Genomic DNA, 19,303 nt, shown 5'->3' on the forward strand with positions numbered 1-19,303 from the left:
GAAAAGACAGTAATATAAATACAATTGACAGTTATACAACAGACATATTAAGAAAAACAGGAGTATTCATCATATAAAACACCTCTTAATTATTTTAGGGATAAAAATGTATCTAATTCAGGGGGATCCTGACGTTTATTCCAGCTAGGAGGAGTGTAACAGGTGAATGCAGTTTTTTCCCAACCTTGTATTCATATGTGGAATGTCCAGGGTAATACATTCTTGTAAGCCAATACGCTGGCCCATATTTCCGAGTCTTAATAGTGACGATAAATAAAATGGTATCTTATTTAGGCTGGCTTTATAAATTAAAAGAAGACAGTGTTGTTCCCTTCACATGGTAAGTTATGTCCAGCCTATCTTCCCGTAGAGGATACAATGATGGGTTCTAAAACTGTTGCTTGTAATAATTCTAAGAGAGCTGTGATACAGACTATCAAGGGGCTTGAGGGTATTGGCAGCAGCATGCATGTAAATTACATCTTGCTATTACAACTGCTCACATCTACCACTGGGGAAAAAATAAATAAATAAAAAAAATAAAAAATTATATATATATATATATATATATGTGTGTGTGTGTGTGTGTGTGTAAAATTTTGATTTTCAACCAGGTGATCAGAAGAAATAAAATGACTACTAGAAATGTCACAGATTTGCTCTTTTTCTGAGACAAGGAAAGAATCTAGAAAAGAGGCTCAGGTAGGGAGGAAACCTGACCATGATCTAGTTACTTAATAGTTTTCCAATGACTACAATCGGACAGGGTATCAACAGAATAGCATGTTGATGAATGTGTCAGGGCATTTCTGATTGCCCTGACGCATTTATTGAAAAAATGTGCCAATCCGTAGAGGTCTTTGAGCCTTAAGTTTTTGCCCATGCGACAGCCCTTAACCTTCACATCTCTGAGCTATCAGGCGTGAACCAAGGATCCAATCTAATTTTTGACCCTGTATCTCCTAAAGGGAAAATGTTTATTTGCTACGGAGTTAGAGAGAGGTGTCTCTGTTATTTAGCCTGACCTCACTGATATAAACGGAGAGAACAAAATATTAGAAACACCAGTCCATATAATGAAATACAATTTAACAGCAACACAAGCCGCAGCCTCCACAATGACCACAGAATTGAATCAACCCCTCTCTAAAACAGTTCCGACACAAACTGAACATCATAACCTTCTCAAAGGACAATCATTTCTTTGTTGTTGGGATAGACACTCTGAAGATAACAAAGGCTAAGTGCATCATTTAGAAACAGCCTATTACAAAAATATATTGTTAAGGGTTCTGAATGTGTTTGGCAGACCTAATCTGAAATCCTGATAAGTCCATTTGCAACCATAAGTCAGTCTTGATAACACACCTCTGCTTTGAGTTCCTTTGTGATGTAGTTCAACAATGCAGCAGTGACCTGCTGCTTGAGGGTGGCATTGCCCATCACAAGGGCAATGAGCTGGGCTGCGTCCTTCCAGTCCAGTTTGCCTAAAATGGCCACGACGTAATCATAGAGCGTCTTTTGCTGGATAGGTGGCAGCTCCATCAGGACCTGAGGCAGAGGCTTGAACTGACCGCTGGTCAGCCAGCTGCCCAAGAGACCGCCTACTGTTCCACCTGGGAGAGATACAGAGATGGGGGTGGATAAAAATTCAGTTACAGGCAAAAGTAAGTATGTATTAGCCAGCCTTACAAAAATGAACTTCCGTGAGTGACTGACTGATGAAGTTACACCATTGGTTAGCCAGCCGAGTACTGGAGTTTCCCCATTGGCCGTTGGTCTTTCGAAAGGTCTTGGCGTGAACAGTTTCTATTGCATCATCAGTGGGGCGTTTACAGGCAATGTTGCCAATTTAGCGCCTTTCTCGCTAGATTAACCGACTTTTCAGACCCCCTTGACCCCCCAGACTTTTTCTTTGCAAGTTTTTCTAGTGACTTTTTTGTTCAAACCTTATCTACTTTCCGTAGAAGAGAGTCGCCAGTGTTGCCGTTGAGCGTGAGGCCAGGCTTTCCCTCAGCAGGCAGCCCTCTCTATGTGTCTCATTCAGTTGACCACATGGCAGCTGACATAGACGTGAATGAACTTCTAACTTTCTCTCTGACTGATCATTTTTACAAGTAGATACAGCTGAAATCCCAGCACAGCCATTGTCTTTAACCTCTGTGTATGGTGATGTCGTCACACGACGTCGTGGTTATAGAATCAGGATTTCAGCAGTGCAGAGCAGCAGCTTGGAATGGCCTGGAAGTGACTGATTAGTCTTAATGGGCTTCGTTTCAGTCACTATTTCATACTTGTTCCGTTGTCTACCACCAGAAACAGAAAATCATGTAAATGAGAACAACTTTATTGGCAGTTCAGCTGTATTAAACTATTGTATATGTGAGCACAGAGAGTAGGAGAGAAGCAAACAGGTAAAGGACTGAAACCAGCTGACATGAGGCAGAAAGCAAATATGATGTGATGATGTCATAAATATGCTAATTAGCGTATTACATCATCTAGCGACATTTAGCGACTTCCATTGAAAGTAGTTGTTTACAGCAGTTCCACAGTAGTTTTCACCCCCAATTTCACACAGTGACTGTATGCAGTTCAGCCATAGACTGGGATTTGACCTAGTCTGGTTTTTATTTTTAACAAATCCCATGATGAGACCCAAACCACCAATGAATGGATCCAACATACAAGTAGTCAAAGTCTGATATGTCTTACTCCTCTTCACCATACAGATCCATTGTTGTCTAAAAACTATTATAAAGATCAATGATCATTGCATTGGATTGACATCTTCCTTCATTAAAATGAATGTGGCCAATGGAGTTTACTATGACTCAATCCCACATAAACCATTGTGTTGCCCGAAATACTCACCAGAGAACCAAATGTTGTATTAATCCACTACTGAAACTACTCCACAACAACTATGCTCTTTCTGCCTTTTTAAGTAATGTTTGCTAGGTAGGAATTGGTGGGTAGGAAGTAGGTAGGAATTAAAGTAACTATCGCTTATTAACATTTTAAATGTTTTTATCAAACAATCTTAAAAGTAGGCATCCTGCTGACACCCAGCAGACACTGTTCTAGCTGTCAGGAGGAGGGGGACGTGGGCTCAATACTGCCTTGTGGCTTTCCTTGAAATAAGCATTCGGGTAATATGCAATGCATATTACCATTACATTATTTGCAGTTGTTTATCGTGGCCTTCCCCGAGATGGGGCTTTCGGTGCTTCCTTTTCAGCCAGACAGCACAGTTTAGCTTCATGAAATCATTTTACTTATCAGAAGTTGAAGCTGATTTAATCAATATTTTTTACTAGTGTAAGCTTTTGGTCACTCCCATCAGCGATTATAGCAGCTGCACACAGCTGTTTTCAGCGAAAAAAGCCCTGATTAACAGGCAGGGTAAGTGACTAGTTGGTGAACGTAGTGGAGCATTTAGCAGCTAAAAATCCACAGATTTTTCTCAGGAGTTGGTGGGCACCAAAACAGAGCTAAATGGAGAGTGAATGTGGAATTACATTTGTCAGGTGGCCTGAAACACGACTCCAAATAAATGCTAATGTTGCACTGTGCCTACAGAAGTCAGAATCCATGGTTTCGGTCCGAGTATTAGGTCTTACCAACGGCAATCCCTGCAGGTCCGCCGAGCAGCCCGCCTACAAAGGCAGTTCCTCCTGCAACCATTGCTCCCTTGGTGGAATTCTTCACTGTGACCTTGATCTGATGGTGAGCTGATATTTGACAGCACAGACGTATGACATCATCCACTGGACGAGCCATCCCTGCATTGAGACACAAGATAGGAAAGCGGACAGTCAATTCTATTGTAGCGTCTTCTCTAAAAAATAAGAAAGACTATCAAACTACCGAACTTAATGTAGTCGCTAAAAAAAAAAAAAAAATCAGGTAAATCACATTTTTCTGAAGTAATAGTACTTTTTGTTTAATTTAAAGTGGATTCGAAATCTCGAAGATGTCAGTCCTGGTTGATCTGGCGACACCTGTAGTTACTGGTGGCAACAGCAAATGGGGTTTAATACTACAGGTCACAGAATTCTGGGGGCAGCAAAACAAACTCTTATCATTTAAATAAAGAAGTCAGGCAGTATTTGGCCTATTTCCATCTTTCTGTGAGCAACCATGATCTTATGCAGACGGCAGGGCACGGTGAAAGCAGTTGGTCACCTGGCTGAGAAGTTGGAGGTCTGCAGCCTGTCACCTGCAGCTCTTCATCTAACAGCTCACTGTGGCTGCTCCTGCCTGTTCCATTACTCCAGGATGGAGGCAATGTGATTAAACACATCTTTATTTGCTCTATGTCAGCACAACATTAACTCAAAGAGATTTTGAAACGAGGCCCCTCTACAGGACACAGCCACAAAATTAGGTGGTAACGCAAGACCCACCTCAATTGATAGTTTGTGGTGTAAATTCCTATAAGAAATTTCCAGTTAAACAAATGACCAAAACCCACTGACACGGTGAGCCTGTGGCCTTTAGTAGCAGTAGTGGCCATTTTTTTCCCCAAATCAACAGATCTGCACCTTTGGGGTGAAATTAATCGATTTTGCCATCACTGGACAACGTATACATACTGCATAATATTGCTTATGCAGTTGTCTAGAGAAGGTCGAGATCTCTTTTCAAGCACTAAGGAGTCACCCAGACCACGGTCTCTCAGCTAGACTCACCTACCATGCACTTTCAGATGAAGATTCACAACAAAACTTTACGAGCCCTGCACATGCTATTGCTCAAAGTCATCACAGAAAATCCCAAAGTGATGCCGTAGCAGACAGATACACCCAGTTGGCAGTTTGTTAGGTACAACTAGCTGAAACTAAAGCAGTCTAATACAACAGTTCTACAAATAATGTTCAGTTTGTGTTAAAACTGTTTTAAAGAGGTGTTGATTCCAGTGTGTGACCATTTCGAAGGCCACAGTTTGTTGTGCTGTTGAGCCGTATTGCGTTACACAGAGAGCTTTCTCTGTCACTTAGCCTCTCCCCATTGATATAAATGGAGTTCACCAAGTATTAGAAACGCCTGTCCGTACAACGCCACACGACTCAACAGCACCACGAACCGCGCCTCCGCAAAGCGGTTGTACCCTTCAGCGCCAACTGAAGGGTACACCCCCCCCCCCCACGACCCGAGGGTTCGCCACAAGACTGTTGTGTCAGACTGCTAGTGTCGGCGAGGTGGACCCAGGGAGCTGCCCGCACAAGTTCCACCCTGGGTGAAACAAATGGCGCATCACGTTACTCAACTGTCGGAAACCAAATGGGTTTCACTTTCACTTGCAAGTTCAACATAGCCCAAACAGAAAAAAAAAAAAAACATGATAAAATACTATAAATATAATGTATGTCGTCGCTTTTTTCTAAATAGTCATTAGCATTTTTATTGAAGTTATGTAATGTTTGTACACTTTGTGTACGCCGAATGACAACGTAGCTGCTGTCAACTCGTAAAATATCTAAAAAATATATACATTGTACGCGTCATTAATGCATCATTATCACTATTATTTTCAATGACCCGGTTTCCGAATGGAGTTCGGCGCGACAGGTCCATCGGTGGACCTGGCAGTCGAGGTTCGGGGTCAAACCCACAGAGGGCCATACATACCAGGGCTTTCCCCCCTAAAAGTCGGTGGGCTGATGTTCTGTTTTTGTTTTGTCTTTTTAGCTGCGTCATCTTTCACAGAGCAGCGGAGGGGCAACACTGTGGCCGGCTGTCAACTCTGGACCCGCAGCCGATTCCACTCTGAAACCCCTGACTCAGGGAAAGACCTAATATTTACTGGCTCGGTATAAACTGATCGGGTGTAATAAGCTGCTATAGCGCTAGAGTCTTTCAGGCAAGATAACTTTTCCTGACAGTGGGGGCAGTGGGTTTAAACAACGAGTTAAATTCAACAAAAGTTTAACAAAAGTTCGCCTCAGACATCTGGGGGCTCATTTCTTCGTCTCTCTTTGAGCTGAGACAAGAGATCGAAGACAGCTGTCCGCAAGCCTTCCCTCGAGAGCTCTCGGATCGTTACAAAGTCGATCAAATACATATGTTTCTTACCTTCGGTCCAATCCTGAATGTGCAAAGGGGCAGAGTTTGCGCTACAAAGCGATCTATGAATGCCCCCCGCCCCCCATTGAGGGCGAAGGCCCAGCCCTACGCAGCCTCTGATTGGCTTCGTACTCGTTGCCTTCGTTGGTTGGGTTGGCAGGTTCAGAGCCATGTAGAGACACAGTCGCGTCAAAGACGGGTCAAAACGCTGGATCCTCACGTGATTCATGTAGACTTCACATAGTTCACGGAAGTTTTTGGCGGGCAGTTTGAATACATAAATACAGAGAGACAGAACTGCGATTTTTGGTAATTAATGGTCATTATTTATATAGCAAACCGACACTTGTATGTAGTAACATAAATAAGTTTCTTAAAAGTAAAATTTGTTACTATTTGATGGTGGCAGCTAGCGTTACCTGCCCTGTTGACATATTCTAGGTTAAGAGGGTGTTGCTGTTGGGGAAGGGAAGGAATGTTTCAAACTTCAGATTTAATTTTCTAACATTTTCTTTAATTCACGGTGGTTTCAGTAATCCCATGGTACATGAGGGTTAAGTAATCCTAATGACTAATGTAATCTTCACGACTTTCAGATAGGACAGAAGACCAACAAGTGAGTAACAATCATTGTCATGAATTCATTATATTAATTTCTAATAAATTCAGAAAAATGAATAGGATGTTAAGCAGTTTGTGCCCTTTCGGCTTTGTTGTCCTTGCATAGAGTCTACACCATGGTTTACTGAGCTGCGTGGGGGTGATCCAATTGGTCAGAAAAAGGAGTACAAATGTACGGTTTCCCACCTGACATGGAGAGGAGGTAAAATGGTTAGCTCAGGTACCATCACTAAAGACGCTGACAACAAAGAAATATTTTTCACAAAAAAACACACCATTGGCAGCTTATTATCTGGTTTATTAAAAATAAGGACCAGGGAAAGGCTTAAAAAACCCAGGGAGTCGAGTTGCAGGGTGAGGGTGCTGTCTCATTGCAGGGAGTCTTCAGGCTCCATGGAATCCCCCTATAGTTCCTGTGCTGAAAGAGAGACAGAGTGAGAGAGGGAGAAAAAGAGAGGAGAAAGGGTTAGACACACCTATATAGGCTTGGACGAGAAATTGCCTTAAGGGAACTCTGCAAAGAAGGATGCAGTGCGCTAAATCTGAGCCTGGTGTATTGACAGAGGTCTTTGATATCCTAAAACTGAAGGTAGATGGACTGACAGAGCTTGAAAGAAACTGTGTGTTTGCCTTGGAGGAAAAGGTACTCACACCAAGTGTGGAGTTGCATATTCTTACAGGCAAACTGTATAGTGATGTGACTTAACCAGGTCAGAAATGAGTAGCAATATATGTTTGTGTGTTTATGTTGGCTGGAAAAACAACAAAGTAAAAGCAAGTAGGGGTATATCATTACAGTAGCTACCGTGCTTGATGTCACCACTGACATGGGTAGCCCTAACCATTAAATTTGCTTTAATGCACATTAATTTGATTTAGATGTGCTTAAAATATAAAGTCAGATTCTTTAAAATTCATTATCTTTAAAAGTTCATCACAAACAACGTATTCTACTGCAACTCTACTGCACTGCTAGTATTTGCTGCTAACCTCAGTGAACTACTAATCCGCCATTGTTGTAAAAACAAGACCTAGTATATAGCTGGACCACCCTTTATGGTTGCTACTTTCCTACTAGAATTTCATTCACATCTATGCAGCTGCCATGCGGTCAACTGAATGTGACACAGAGAGGTGTGCCTGCAGAGGGAAAGCCTGACCTTGCGCTCGCAGGGCAATACTGGCGACTCTCTTCTATGGAAAGTAGCTAGGCTTTGTCCAAAAAGTAGCTAGATTTGTTGCTAGGTGCTTTTGTGAAGAAAAGTCACTTAAGGACTGAAAATTCGGCAAATCTAGTGACAAAATCACTAAGTTGGCAACCCCCGTTAACATAATAGAGACTGTTTGCACCAATTACTTTTGAAAGAGCAACTGCCAATAGCAAAACTCCAATATTCGGCCAACCAGTGGTTTAACTTCAGCACCCAGTTACGCATAGGGCTGGTCCTGCTGTTGGGTCCAGCCAAACATAGTCCATTCGACTGAATGGCGTTGACGCGACTCTCACTCTACATTGCTCTGGTTAGGTTTAGTGATGAATAGTGATGATTGGATAAGGTTATGATAAAAATATCAGGGCCAATTGGGCCAATCATAGGCAGGGTGGTGGGGGGGAGGGGTCTTTGCCCATTTGGGGTGGGGAAAAAAATAACGTGGTTGGCAGTCGTCCTAGAAACTGCTAGAATATATCAGAGAGTATATAACAGACAATTGAGGCAAGATGATTTTTTCAATAATATACCCTGCCATAGACCGTTTTGCAAATACCGCCATCTTAGATTTTGACAAGCCAGTGATGTAGGTGGCGGGATGCATTCTGGGATGGTTTGGGAATATCACAGCAAAAGTTAGCAGTCCACCCATGGATGAAGGAAGATGTCCAATACAGGGAGACCACATAGACATACATTTGTTTTTTTCCCTTTGACAACTATTATGGTCCAGTCACACCAAAATCCTCCTGATGAAATTTATTTGTGTGGTGTTGGCAGGAAATAGTGCAGGTAGGGTTGTAACTAACCTGCAGGAGACTATGGCTAATGGGCTAACAACAGCAGTCCACACAGTAAATATAGCATAAAAACAATAATGCAGTATACAGCCTGTGTAGCTGTCCTTAAACTAACTATAAAAAAAACAGCATCCTTTCTTATCTGCTGCTGGTATTATTTCACCGTGCAGTTACAAAACAAGAATATAAACAAACATTATTTCCTTAATGTGAGATTAATCCCACTCTGTCAAACCCGTTTTTATATTGGAGGGCCTCGTAATTTTGTGGGTCAAAGTTCAATCATATAGAACTCTCTGCGAAGTGAAAAAGGTGAATCACTTCTAGATTAGAACCGACTGTGTCTCACACTGTTTTACGTATAGACATGAATGGCAATCAAATGTTTATAAATCTACCTACACTGTTTCCTGTCCCCTCCTACTTTTGGCCACACCACACAAGTAAACTTCGGCAGGCAGATTTTGGCCTGACTGTACCATAAGCAATATCTTGCGTATACACACTCCACAAAGCAATGGCTGGTGTTTGGAGTAGGAGTTGAATGATCTAGAACTAAAGTAGGATCTCTCATAAAAATATCAAACTCTAATGACAGATGGAGTATATATACCTTGCAATTACTTTGTCCATTGTTAATTTGCTCATTCTTGCATGCATGAGTATTTAATTAACGGGTTTTCCCTGTCCTTTCTTCTGCTCTTCTGGCGTTGCTGTTTCAAGCGAGCATGCGCGTAATGTAGAGTGGTTTTGGGGTTGATTTAACGGTCCGTGTATCACCTGTTTCATTCATTCTGGTAAACTAAAATCAAAGAAAGATTCAGAATTTTGTTGCTTTGGATTTTTGTATACTTTACAAAAGTAAAATGACTTTTTTCCGGTTTCATGTTGAACTGGGTTATCTAACTAACAAGAAAACCAAAAACCATCTTATTTTATACTGTGTTTCCCCGCAGTGCCCATTGCACTATGCGAAATGCAGTGTGCATGTACTATAAACACTAGATTTCAAAGATTAGGCAGATGTAAGTGGTTAGGGTTAGGTTGAGGTTGGGGTCAGGTTAATATATACATATACATATATATATATATATATATATACACACACACACACACACACACACACACACACACACACACACACACACACACACATATATATATACAGCTCTGGAAAAAATTAAGAGACCACTGCAAAGTTTCCTGAAATCAGCATCTCTACATGTATGACAGCCATTTCATTCCAGTTGAATTCCAACAGAAGCACACCTCATTCTACTTAATGAGGCACTGATTAGGTGATAACCTGAACCAAATCTTATTTAACGAGGAAAAGTATAAAAACCACTGCTGTGGTCATCACTATCCTCTTGCAATAGGAACAGTTGGATGGCAAAAACAGTGCTTGTAGTACCTCAAAAGTAATTGGAATCAAAAAATAATTACTGACCATGCCAAAAGAAAAGTTTTGAGTGACGAAAAGAAGGGTTCAATTCTGGCTTTACTGGCAGAGGGATACAGTGAGCATCAGGTTGCTTTCATCCTTAAAATTTCTAAGACGGGGGTTCTTAAGAACAAGGTCAAGCAGCAGAAATTGGGGACAACAAAGCTACAGACCAGCAGAGGGCAAAAACGACTCTCCACTGACTGGGATGAACGTCAACTCATTCGAATGTCACTCAGCAACCTTGGGATGACATCAAGTGACCTACAAAAAGAATGGCAAATAACAGCTGGAGTGAAGTGCATGGTGGGGGGCAGGGCTCAAGTTGTGTAAAGCTAGAAAAAAAGCCCTTCATCAATGATAAGCAAAGAAGAGCCAGGCTGAGGTTTGCAAAAGACCATAAGGATTGGACCATAGAGGACTGGTGTAAGGTCATCTTCTCTGAGTCCAATTTTCAGCTTTGCCCAACACCTGGTTGTCTAATGGTTAGACGGAGACCTGGAGAGGCCTACAAGCCACAGTGTCTCGCACCCACTGTGAAATTTGTTGGAGGATCGGTGATGATCTGGGGCTGCTTCAGCAAGGCTGGAATCGGGCAAATGAGTCTTTGCAAAGGACGCATGAATCAAGTCATGTACAAGAATATCCTGGAAGAAAATTTGCTTCCTTCTGCTCTGACAATTTTCCCCAACTCTGAGGATTGTTTTTTTTCAGCAGGACAATGCTCCATGCCCAACAGCTAGGTCAATCAAAGTGCGGATGAAGGACCACCAGATCGAGGCCCAATCTCCGGACCTGAACCCCATTGAAAAACCTCTGGAATGTGATCAAGAGGAAGCTGGATGGTCACAAGCCATCAAACAAAGTTGAGCTGCTTGAATTTTTGCGCCAGGAGTGGCATAAAGTCACCCAACAGCAAAGTGAAAGACTGGTGGAGACTCATGGAGGTGTCAAGACGCATGAAAGCTTTTGAAAATCAGGGTTATTCCACCAAATATTGATTTCTGAACTCTTCCTTAGTTCAAACATTAGTATCTTGTTTAAAAATGAACATGAACTTGTTTTCTTTGCATTATTTGAGGTCTGAAAACACTGCATCTTTTTTGCTATTTTGACCATCTGTCATTTTCTTCAAATAAATGCTCTAAAGGACAATATTTTTTTTTTAATTTGGAATATGGGAGAAATGTTGTCAGTTGTTTATAGAATAAAACAAAAATGTTCATTTTACTCAAACATAAGTATAAATAGTAAAATCAGAGAAACTGATCATTTTGCAGTGGTCTCATTTGTTCCGGAGCGCTATATATATATAAATATATAGTTTGTCAATATACCTTTTCCTCACTGGAAGACACACTGGAAGGTTTTTGGCCGGTTACAGGCATCTCGTCCGCGTTTCAGCTCCCAGCAGCAGCAGCCGGTGGCGCCGGTTTTTCTCCGCTCCGGTGGGCGTGGCTTTCGGCGCATGACGCGTGGCGCTCTGTCGCCATTGGGCGGGGTTTGGCGCTGACGTTTCAGGACCCAGGGAGGACTCTTCGCAGACAAACAACTTTGAGATCAAAACAATCTCTGAGGAACTGCTGCTGCCCGGACCCTTCTCTACACAACGGCCACACCCGAAGAAAAACATACTTTTACTTGGTCAGGTAGGTCAAAGTGTAAGTCTCTGGCATCACTAAGCAATACTGTCTTTTAATGAGCCATGGATTCCTTAGTCTTTTGTTCTCTAACAACAATCATCTTGGCTATGTAATGTCTTTGCAGCCTTTGTTTGCTTGTTATTTGGACTGAATATCGTCTGTATGGTAATATATATTACAGCAGGACTACTTTCCCCACTTAGAAAAACTCTGCTCACTGTGATTTGAAGAAACGAAGCAACACTAATCTCTAAGCACATAGTCAGCTGTTTTGCTCTGTGACCACTGGGTGATAATAGGCCCGGTGAGGTTATGTCAGGGACAGGTTTTGTTGCTCTAATCTGGGAGAGGGAACAGTGCTCTGCAGTCTGTCTTTGTTTACAGGGAGGGCTCTGGTGACATTAGATTCCAGGCAGACAGGAAGGCATCCAGACACTGGGTGATAAGACGGGTTGATTTGCAGATCTATTATTGTCTTAAACAACAACAGCAGAAATTTAATATTATGTAATAAATGTATTATATCATGGTATGTTATGGTCAGAACATTCGGGATATACCCAAAGATACTTTAAACAGCTGGGGAAAAAAGGTTTGAAAAATGTACCTAAATTAAATCTTAACATACTATGTTGGAGAAATACGATGAAGTCAGTGTCTTAAACTTCTTGTGACAGTAGGATTTCTCAGTTTTAGTGTTACTAAGACAGCAAAAATGTTGCCCACAATAGCAATAAGTAATGCCCAAGAGTGTCATGGGAACCTGTACCAAGGACTTCCAGCAAACATAGTATTTGTACACGTTTCACATAATGCTAGAATACGGGTTACAGGGTATTCAGTCTTGGACAAAAGGTCAGTCACCTGCAGTCTGCAGTCACAAATAAGAGTTAAATCTAAACGAATCACAAATGATATAATATTGCTTCAATCAGTTAAATTTCAGCCTCTTGCATCATCAAGTTCTCTCAGTCGTTTAAGTTCTAAATTGACCCCATATAAGAACTCTGGCCGCTCAGGTTTCTGAGCTGGCGTAATATAAGCAGTTGTTGATACAGAGCAGGCATTAGGTGTCCATTGCAGACAGGTCTTTTGGGTGTTTATTAGGACAGCCTCAAGGGGGAGCCTTTGCTAATGACACAAGAAGAGAGGAGGTTGAGGTAGAAGAGGTTGCCCCGATCAACTCAGAATTCATTTTTGCATTTAAATATGGATTCATTGGAGATCATCAGCTAACATGAAACTTTCCAGATTAATTCACTGTGTCTTTGGCGCTGTCTTGCAATTCACCTGCTGGCGGTTGTTAATTTGCAGATCGCAACAGAGGCAAGATGATCGGAAAGATTCTTTCTCATCTGCTGGGGAGTGCTGGCGAGGACTGTGACGTAGCCGACGACACTTTTGAAGAGCTGATGGAATTTGAGGAGGGAGGATGGGTCATTGTTAATCTCCCAGGTGAGATTTCAGGCGTTCTTGGCTCAATGACGGTGTAGCTCATACTGGCATGTAAACTGATCCGTTTGATTTGGGATGTTTCTTATATAGAGAACGGGCCGCTATCAGCCCCCGAGGTGGATCCCCTCGAGAACCTGCTGATTGAGCACCCTAGCATGTCTGTCTACCAGATGAGATGCGGGATGAGTGGAGAGGAGGAGGAGGAGGAGCAAGGCTTTGACGAAGACGAAGAGGACACTTCGAGGTTACTTTCCATTTAGACACTCCAGTTCATGTCCATATTTATCTTAGATCTTGAGCCCAAAACAAAGAACCACATACCAATTCACACCACTCACAGTTTGTAAGATAAGTGAAGATGTCTAAAAGTTATCTTACCTTTATGTCATTTTTCTCTAAAACAAGTGAGGGTTTAAACAGCTTATGTCTCATAAACCCATTGACTACAAAGTGTTAGCAAAATCCCACTAATTCCAATGTATACCTCATTATTTGCAAGACTGTACTTCCAAGATGGAAAGTTACAAATGCAACCTGTTGTGTTTTCAAATATTTTAAAATGAGACATGGAACTATTATAAAGGCTAAGAGGTACAGCGCTCTTTAACCTGCAATGGCAAAATACCGAGGAGAACGTTTGCAGGGGCTGATAAAGTTAATTGCCTAAAAATTGTTGTGTATATGTGCAGTGGAAGAAGAAATATTCTGCTCTTTTATTTAAGCAAAAATAACAGTACCACAATGTAAACATATTTCTTTTTAAGTAAAAACCCTGCATTCAAAACCTTAAGTAAAACTACAGAAGTATTATCAGTTAAATAAACTTAGTTTTAAAAGTAAAAGCGCTAATCGTTGAGAAAAAAATCCCCATTAGTGTTTTATTAGTATATGTTATATTACTGGATTGATATTACTGATGCATTAATGTGTAAGCAGCATTTTACTTAACCACTTTAACAGTGCATTATATTTGATTGAACTGTTGGTAGGTTTTTGAAAGTAAAATCATAAAAATAATTTTAATGCAACTAATAACTATGGAAGATGAATGTGATGAAGTAAAATGTACAATATTTCCTTCTGAAATTTAGTGAACAGAAGTAAAGTACCACAAAATAGAAGTACTCAAGTCGAAATATCTCAACCACTATACTTAGGAACAGACCCTGAATAAATGTACTCTGTTCCACCATCACTGCATGTGGGTAATTAAAGGGGGTAATTACCTTTACACAGTGGTTATGCTGCTATTGGATCACCCTCAGGTGTGGTTCCGTCTTTATTCAATGTTTTGCCGCTTCTTACATCACTCTCGGAAGTTATGCCGATTGGGTTGGTCAGGCCCTGATCTGAGCCAGTTCAGCTACACCACTTCTTTTCCCTCATATATACAGCCATGGCCATTGCGATGCTCTCAGCCTCCCGGCCAGCTATGTAACATATCTTCTGCCTTTGTGCTTCTTTAATTCCAAGCACATTAAATAGGGCCGTACCCAAATCAGGATATTCAGACTCAACTCAGGGTAGGCAGTTCAGGCCAATGCATCAAATTGAAGAGGCACGGGGGGGGGTTAATTGATTCTGCACTTGTGGTTTGTGGTTTTTCTTTTTCCTATTTTCTATTCTTATATATATATATATATATTCTTATATTTTTTCTTCAATGTACCTTACTTAAGATTGAGACATTATTTACTCATCCGGCCAGTTACACGACAGTCCAGTGGGCCTGCACAGTATCTGCACCACACTCACCTCATAGAACAGTCTACACGAATCTCATATTTTACCTCTAAGACTCACGTTTTAATGCCTTCTTTGCCATCTACTATGTGAAACCATAATTTTTCCACACAGTAAAAGAAATAAAATGCGTTTGTCCTAGTGTAGTTATAAAATCCTAGTGCACCACGGAGCTTGTCTGTGGCTGCTGACAGCACTGTCAGACTAACGGTGCGCTCACAATTACAGATATAAAGTTGTTCGCCATATCTGGCCTCTCATGAACCTGCAGTTCTTTTTCAAACCCCGCACAGTATCTCACAATGGGAAGCGCCTTCTGGCGTGACCAGTCACGAAGCTCCTCTACCACCATGTCAGGGGAGAGACCAATCATCTGTGTTGCAGGGGCCAGCCCACCCCCTATGCGCCCTCCCAAACAGCATTCTCTCTTTCTTCCCCATGAAGATCAATTGTGCTTCTCAGCTATTCTGACTTCTGGATTTCCACTTAACTGTTCAACAATGCAACTGTCAAGGTAGTCTCAAAACATGGATCTCAGGTGTCGGGATTATAGGATTTTAGGTCTATCTTAAATCTTTTCATCAAAAAAGTTGTTTTTGTTTAGCATAGTGGCAGACCTGCACCTGCTCTCATCCATCTTTAGCTAACAGGCTAACACGTCAAAGTGTGCCTGTGTGTGTGGGCTAGCTAGCTAGCTACCGCTTTTCTCTTCTCTTTCTTTCATGGCTACCTTTACTCAGGGAAACGCTGGTGGTGGCAAGGGTAGGGATATCACGTCCCGTCCTTGCCTTGCTGCTTGTGGGCTCAGTATCTCAGGGAGAGACACCCATCCCCTCCCCAGGCGTTGCAGAAGGAGTTTGCTGGGAGTTTGCTCACCCCTGTCCTTTCAGTGCTGCGGCAAAGCCTAAGGATAAGCCAACCTTGGCTAGCAATTTGGATATGCTGGGGGGAAATGGTGGAGGATGCTGATGCTAAATTTTGTTTAGTCAGTTCTTTGACTCTGAGGAGGAGGCTAGTGGGGGAGAGGAGGAGGAAGATAATTTGGATCTCCTCAGCGAGGAGAATGAGGTCGATAGCGAGGATGCCATTCTTCCCCGTCCAGGCATAGCGGCCTTGCAGCTCCATCAGCGGAGAAGCTCAGCCCTCCCCCACGGCCTACAAGGTCGATTTGCACAAGGCGTGCTTTTACCTCTGTGCAGCAGGCTAGTTACCTGAGGAAGAAGCGACATTTGACCTAAGCCCTCCCCTACAAGATAACACTTCACCAGCTCCGCCATCCCGCCCAGGATTCATGGTTATGGTGGTGAGAGGGCGCAGCAGGAGCTGTAAGGGCCCTAGATTTGAGGTACCAGAGCAGCTGGCGACTCACCAGCAGGGCTCTCAGGGCCAAAAGCATAGGGGCAAAAAGTCTTTTGAACCTCTGCCATATCGGACCGCTCCTCACGCCTCCCGGACGGGAAGAAGAGACAGTCGACTTGGGAGCTGTGGTTATTGGAAACTGAGGGCTCAGCAGTCAGCACTCAAGAGAGATCCCTGCCCTGAACCTCTCTGGGACATATTGGCAGTTTCCTCTCCCTCCCTTCCATCCACATTCTGGGTTGTACTGAACAGTGGGGCGGATCTGCTCTCCAGGAGGAATCCTCTTTACGGCAAGTGGAGGCTCAACCCTTAAGCGCTTCATCTGGTGTAGGAGAGATTCGGCTGGGCATCCGTAACCCTCTTCGCATCATGCTTGAAAATGAACACTGTCCACTGTTTTTGTCACTAAGAAACGAAGACGCACCATTGGGAGCAGACATGCTGGCTCATCCATGGCTGAACACTTAGCCTCATAGGTTCGGTACTGATCAGAATGAGGGAGCAGCAGCTATCTTTGATTCTGAAAGCTCAAAATTGGCCCAGCAGATCCTAGATGTCAGAACTAGAGTGATCCTTCACAGCCATCCCTGGCTACTGCTGTTGTGCAGGGATTTAGTGTCACAGGTGCATGGACAGATTTTCCATCCACACCCGGAGCATCTGGCTCTTTGGTCCTAGCACGTGGGAGGTTAAACTTGAATGAGTGGGGCCTGCTTCTGTAGGTGATTGAGACTATTCAGAGCGCAAGGATGCCATCCACATATTCATTGTATGACGGTCAATGGTGTGTGTTCGACAGATGGTCTCAAGATAGGGACATCATTTCTTTTCAGTGTTCTGTTCTGGATCTGTTATGCTTCCTGCAGGATTTACTGGACAATGGTAAGGCCTTTTCCATTATTACTATTGTCCTTCATGGGATTTGCCCACTGTTTTAGTAGAACTCTCTCAGGGTTGCCCTTTGAGCCATTGGAGTGTGCTGACCTAAAACTGCTATCTCTCTCAAAACTACCCTGTTGCTGGCTCTGACATTGACCAAACGGACAACTGAATTACAGGCTTTGTCTGTGCACAGATCCTGCTTATAGTTTTTCCCCTGGCTATGGGAAAGTGATGTTGCACATTAACCCTGCTTTGGTTAGCAAGTCATCTAACAGCTGCCCCACACTGGAGCTGCTTGCTTTTCAACCCCTGCCTTTTGTCAAGGAGAGTGAGAGGCACTCTGTCTTTTTGCATTTATTTAGACAGAACTAAGGGGTTTAAGAGGAGTAACAAGCGCTTTGTATCTAGGGCCCCCTCTCACATAGGGAAGGCGCTATCTCGCCAGCATCTGTCACACTGGGTAGTGGAGACAATAATGTTGGCATATGAGAGTTGTAAACAACAGCCCCCAGAAAGCCTGCTAGCTCATTCCATTAGCGCAATGGCCACCTCATGGGCCCTGTTCAGGGGTATTTCTTTGAGTGATATCTGTGCTGCTGCTAGTTGGGCATCTCCACACACATTTATTTATTTGGTTTCACCACCTGGACGTGACAGCGCCTTCTTTAGCGCACTTTGTCCTTAGTGTTGGCTCATCTTAATTGTGGGCTGGCCCATGGGGAGGGCTAGTGGTATCTTCCTTCCTGGGTCGAGGTGTTATGGGCTTCCAAATATGTAATCTGGGAGTGGGTCTAATCTTCCTTAGTGAGGTACCAAGCATGGTTTGAAAGAAAGCTAACCTCTTGAGAAATGAGGACCATCCAAAACCTTGCAAAAGTGTCGTCACATTTAGGGTCTAAATCTTAATTTGGTTTTCAGAAAGAAAGAGCAGCCAGAATGATGGTGTACAATAATACTTTATCTTTCTCATATTGTATTTCACCTAATATTTCATTAACACGTACTGTAATACTTCTCCTGTGTCTGTCCAGGCCAGTGGCAGTGAGGCAGCACATATCTTGGCATCTGGCTGCCTGGGGAATCCCTCTGCCCTGCAACATCCAGCTGCTGGCTGTCCAGAGAGCCAGGACCCAGGCTGAGCGGAAGAAGCTAAGCCGCAGCTCCCTCCACAGGCAGAACCTCACTAAGCCACGATTCTCCCCAGCAGAGAAGCGCTACAGCCACTTCAAGCAGCCCTGCCAGCGCCTGTACAACTACTGAAAAGTAGTGATGAAACTGCTCATAATGGTGTGTCTCAAGTTGCCCCCACCACAGTCCAGTGTGCAGAATGGTGCCTAGACTTTGAAATACTCTGATTTCATTGCAACACGTTTGTATTTTGATTTTAATGTAGGCTACGTGCACTGCAATCCTCACATCTGAAAGCACTGAGAACAATGACATCAATCTCCTGATATGACAGTCAGTCCCTCAGATTGGAAACCATTAGTAACAAAGTTACTTTCAAACAAAAATGTTTGTACATTAGCAGTGAGAACATGAGTTGTTTGACTTGTTTAGATTGATTAAGTGTGTGAAGTTATTGTAAAGGAGTTGTTACCGTTGCAGTGTGTGACACTGTTCCCAATGAGAAAAACTCAAGCCTGTTGAATACTTTGCATAATCTAATTATGATGCAGTTGGAGTATGGCCGATTTTGATAGGGTATTCCTTGGTTGTATTCAGTATGTATTATAACATGTGCCTCAGCTTTAGACGTTGTTTTTACAAGTGTATTAAAAGTTAATTTCATACCATGTTCCCCGGTACAGTATTCCTGTCATGTGAAAACATTAACGATACTCTGGGAATTCCATAAAATAAATTTTCCCTCTGTTTCAAATTGAGTCCGCATAAGGAATATTCACAAAACCCCTGTTCAAGTTTTGTACTGAGTGTACCATTTTGTACTTTTCAGCAGGTACTCACTTTTAGTCTCACGAGTGTAAATACAGTTGAATATTATGTTTTTCTATTTGTGTGTATTTATGAAATGTACAAAAAAATTCAAATAAATCTTGTTTTCTTAAGGGGGTG

The 19,303-nt window shown here is 42.5% G+C and overlaps 2 protein-coding genes across 7 annotated transcripts; one reads left to right on the top strand and one right to left on the bottom strand.

Moving 5' to 3' along the window:
• Positions 1 to 753: 753 nt before the first annotated feature.
• On the bottom strand, positions 754 to 6,136 carry LOC120796238 (protein C19orf12 homolog). Of its 5 annotated transcripts, none has more exons than XM_040138820.1 (3): positions 6,079 to 6,136; positions 3,624 to 3,785; positions 754 to 1,616 (listed from the first exon to the last, which is right to left on the bottom strand). In XM_040138820.1, the coding sequence occupies exons 2-3, from the start codon at positions 3,781 to 3,783 to the stop codon at positions 1,351 to 1,353; spliced, it is 426 nt and encodes a 141-aa protein (XP_039994754.1). In that variant the 5' UTR covers positions 3,784 to 3,785; positions 6,079 to 6,136; the 3' UTR covers positions 754 to 1,350. The 5 variants fall into 5 exon arrangements, with proteins under 5 accessions (XP_039994754.1, XP_039994763.1, XP_039994737.1 ...); XM_040138829.1 differs by lacking the exon at positions 6,079 to 6,136 and adding an exon at positions 5,635 to 5,690; XM_040138803.1 differs by lacking the exon at positions 6,079 to 6,136 and adding an exon at positions 5,529 to 5,579.
• A 5,522-nt stretch (positions 6,137 to 11,658) lies between these two features.
• On the top strand, positions 11,659 to 19,281 carry si:ch211-260e23.9. 2 transcript variants are annotated; one of them, XM_040127899.1, is made up of 4 exons: positions 11,659 to 11,806; positions 13,103 to 13,243; positions 13,334 to 13,487; positions 18,259 to 19,281. In XM_040127899.1, exons 2-4 carry the CDS (start codon positions 13,120 to 13,122, stop codon positions 18,485 to 18,487), a joined length of 507 nt encoding a protein of 168 aa, XP_039983833.1. In that variant the 5' UTR covers positions 11,659 to 11,806; positions 13,103 to 13,119; the 3' UTR covers positions 18,488 to 19,281. The 2 variants fall into 2 exon arrangements, with proteins under 2 accessions (XP_039983833.1, XP_039983823.1); XM_040127889.1 differs by having other exon boundaries at positions 11,659 to 11,794; positions 18,259 to 19,280.
• The last annotated feature ends 22 nt before the right edge of the window (positions 19,282 to 19,303 follow it).

Source organism: Xiphias gladius, chromosome 1, assembly GCF_016859285.1.
Source record: "Xiphias gladius isolate SHS-SW01 ecotype Sanya breed wild chromosome 1, ASM1685928v1, whole genome shotgun sequence".
Classification (NCBI taxonomy): domain Eukaryota; kingdom Metazoa; phylum Chordata; class Actinopteri; order Istiophoriformes; family Xiphiidae; genus Xiphias; species Xiphias gladius.

Bases quoted from the DNA above. Each gene is read 5' to 3' on its own strand.
- LOC120796238 (XM_040138812.1), bottom strand. The intron at 1,617-3,623 runs GTAAGACCTAAT...TATCTCTCCCAG, and splicing joins ACCTGCAGGGATTGCCGTTG to GTGGAACAGTAGGCGGTCTC.
- si:ch211-260e23.9 (XM_040127899.1), top strand. From the start codon at position 13,120: ATGATCGGAAAGATTCTTTCTCATCTGCTGGGGAGTGCTGGCGAGGAC. The intron at 13,244-13,333 runs GTGAGATTTCAG...TTTCTTATATAG, and splicing joins GGTCATTGTTAATCTCCCAG to AGAACGGGCCGCTATCAGCC. The intron at 13,488-18,258 runs GTTACTTTCCAT...GTGTCTGTCCAG, and splicing joins GACGAAGAGGACACTTCGAG to GCCAGTGGCAGTGAGGCAGC.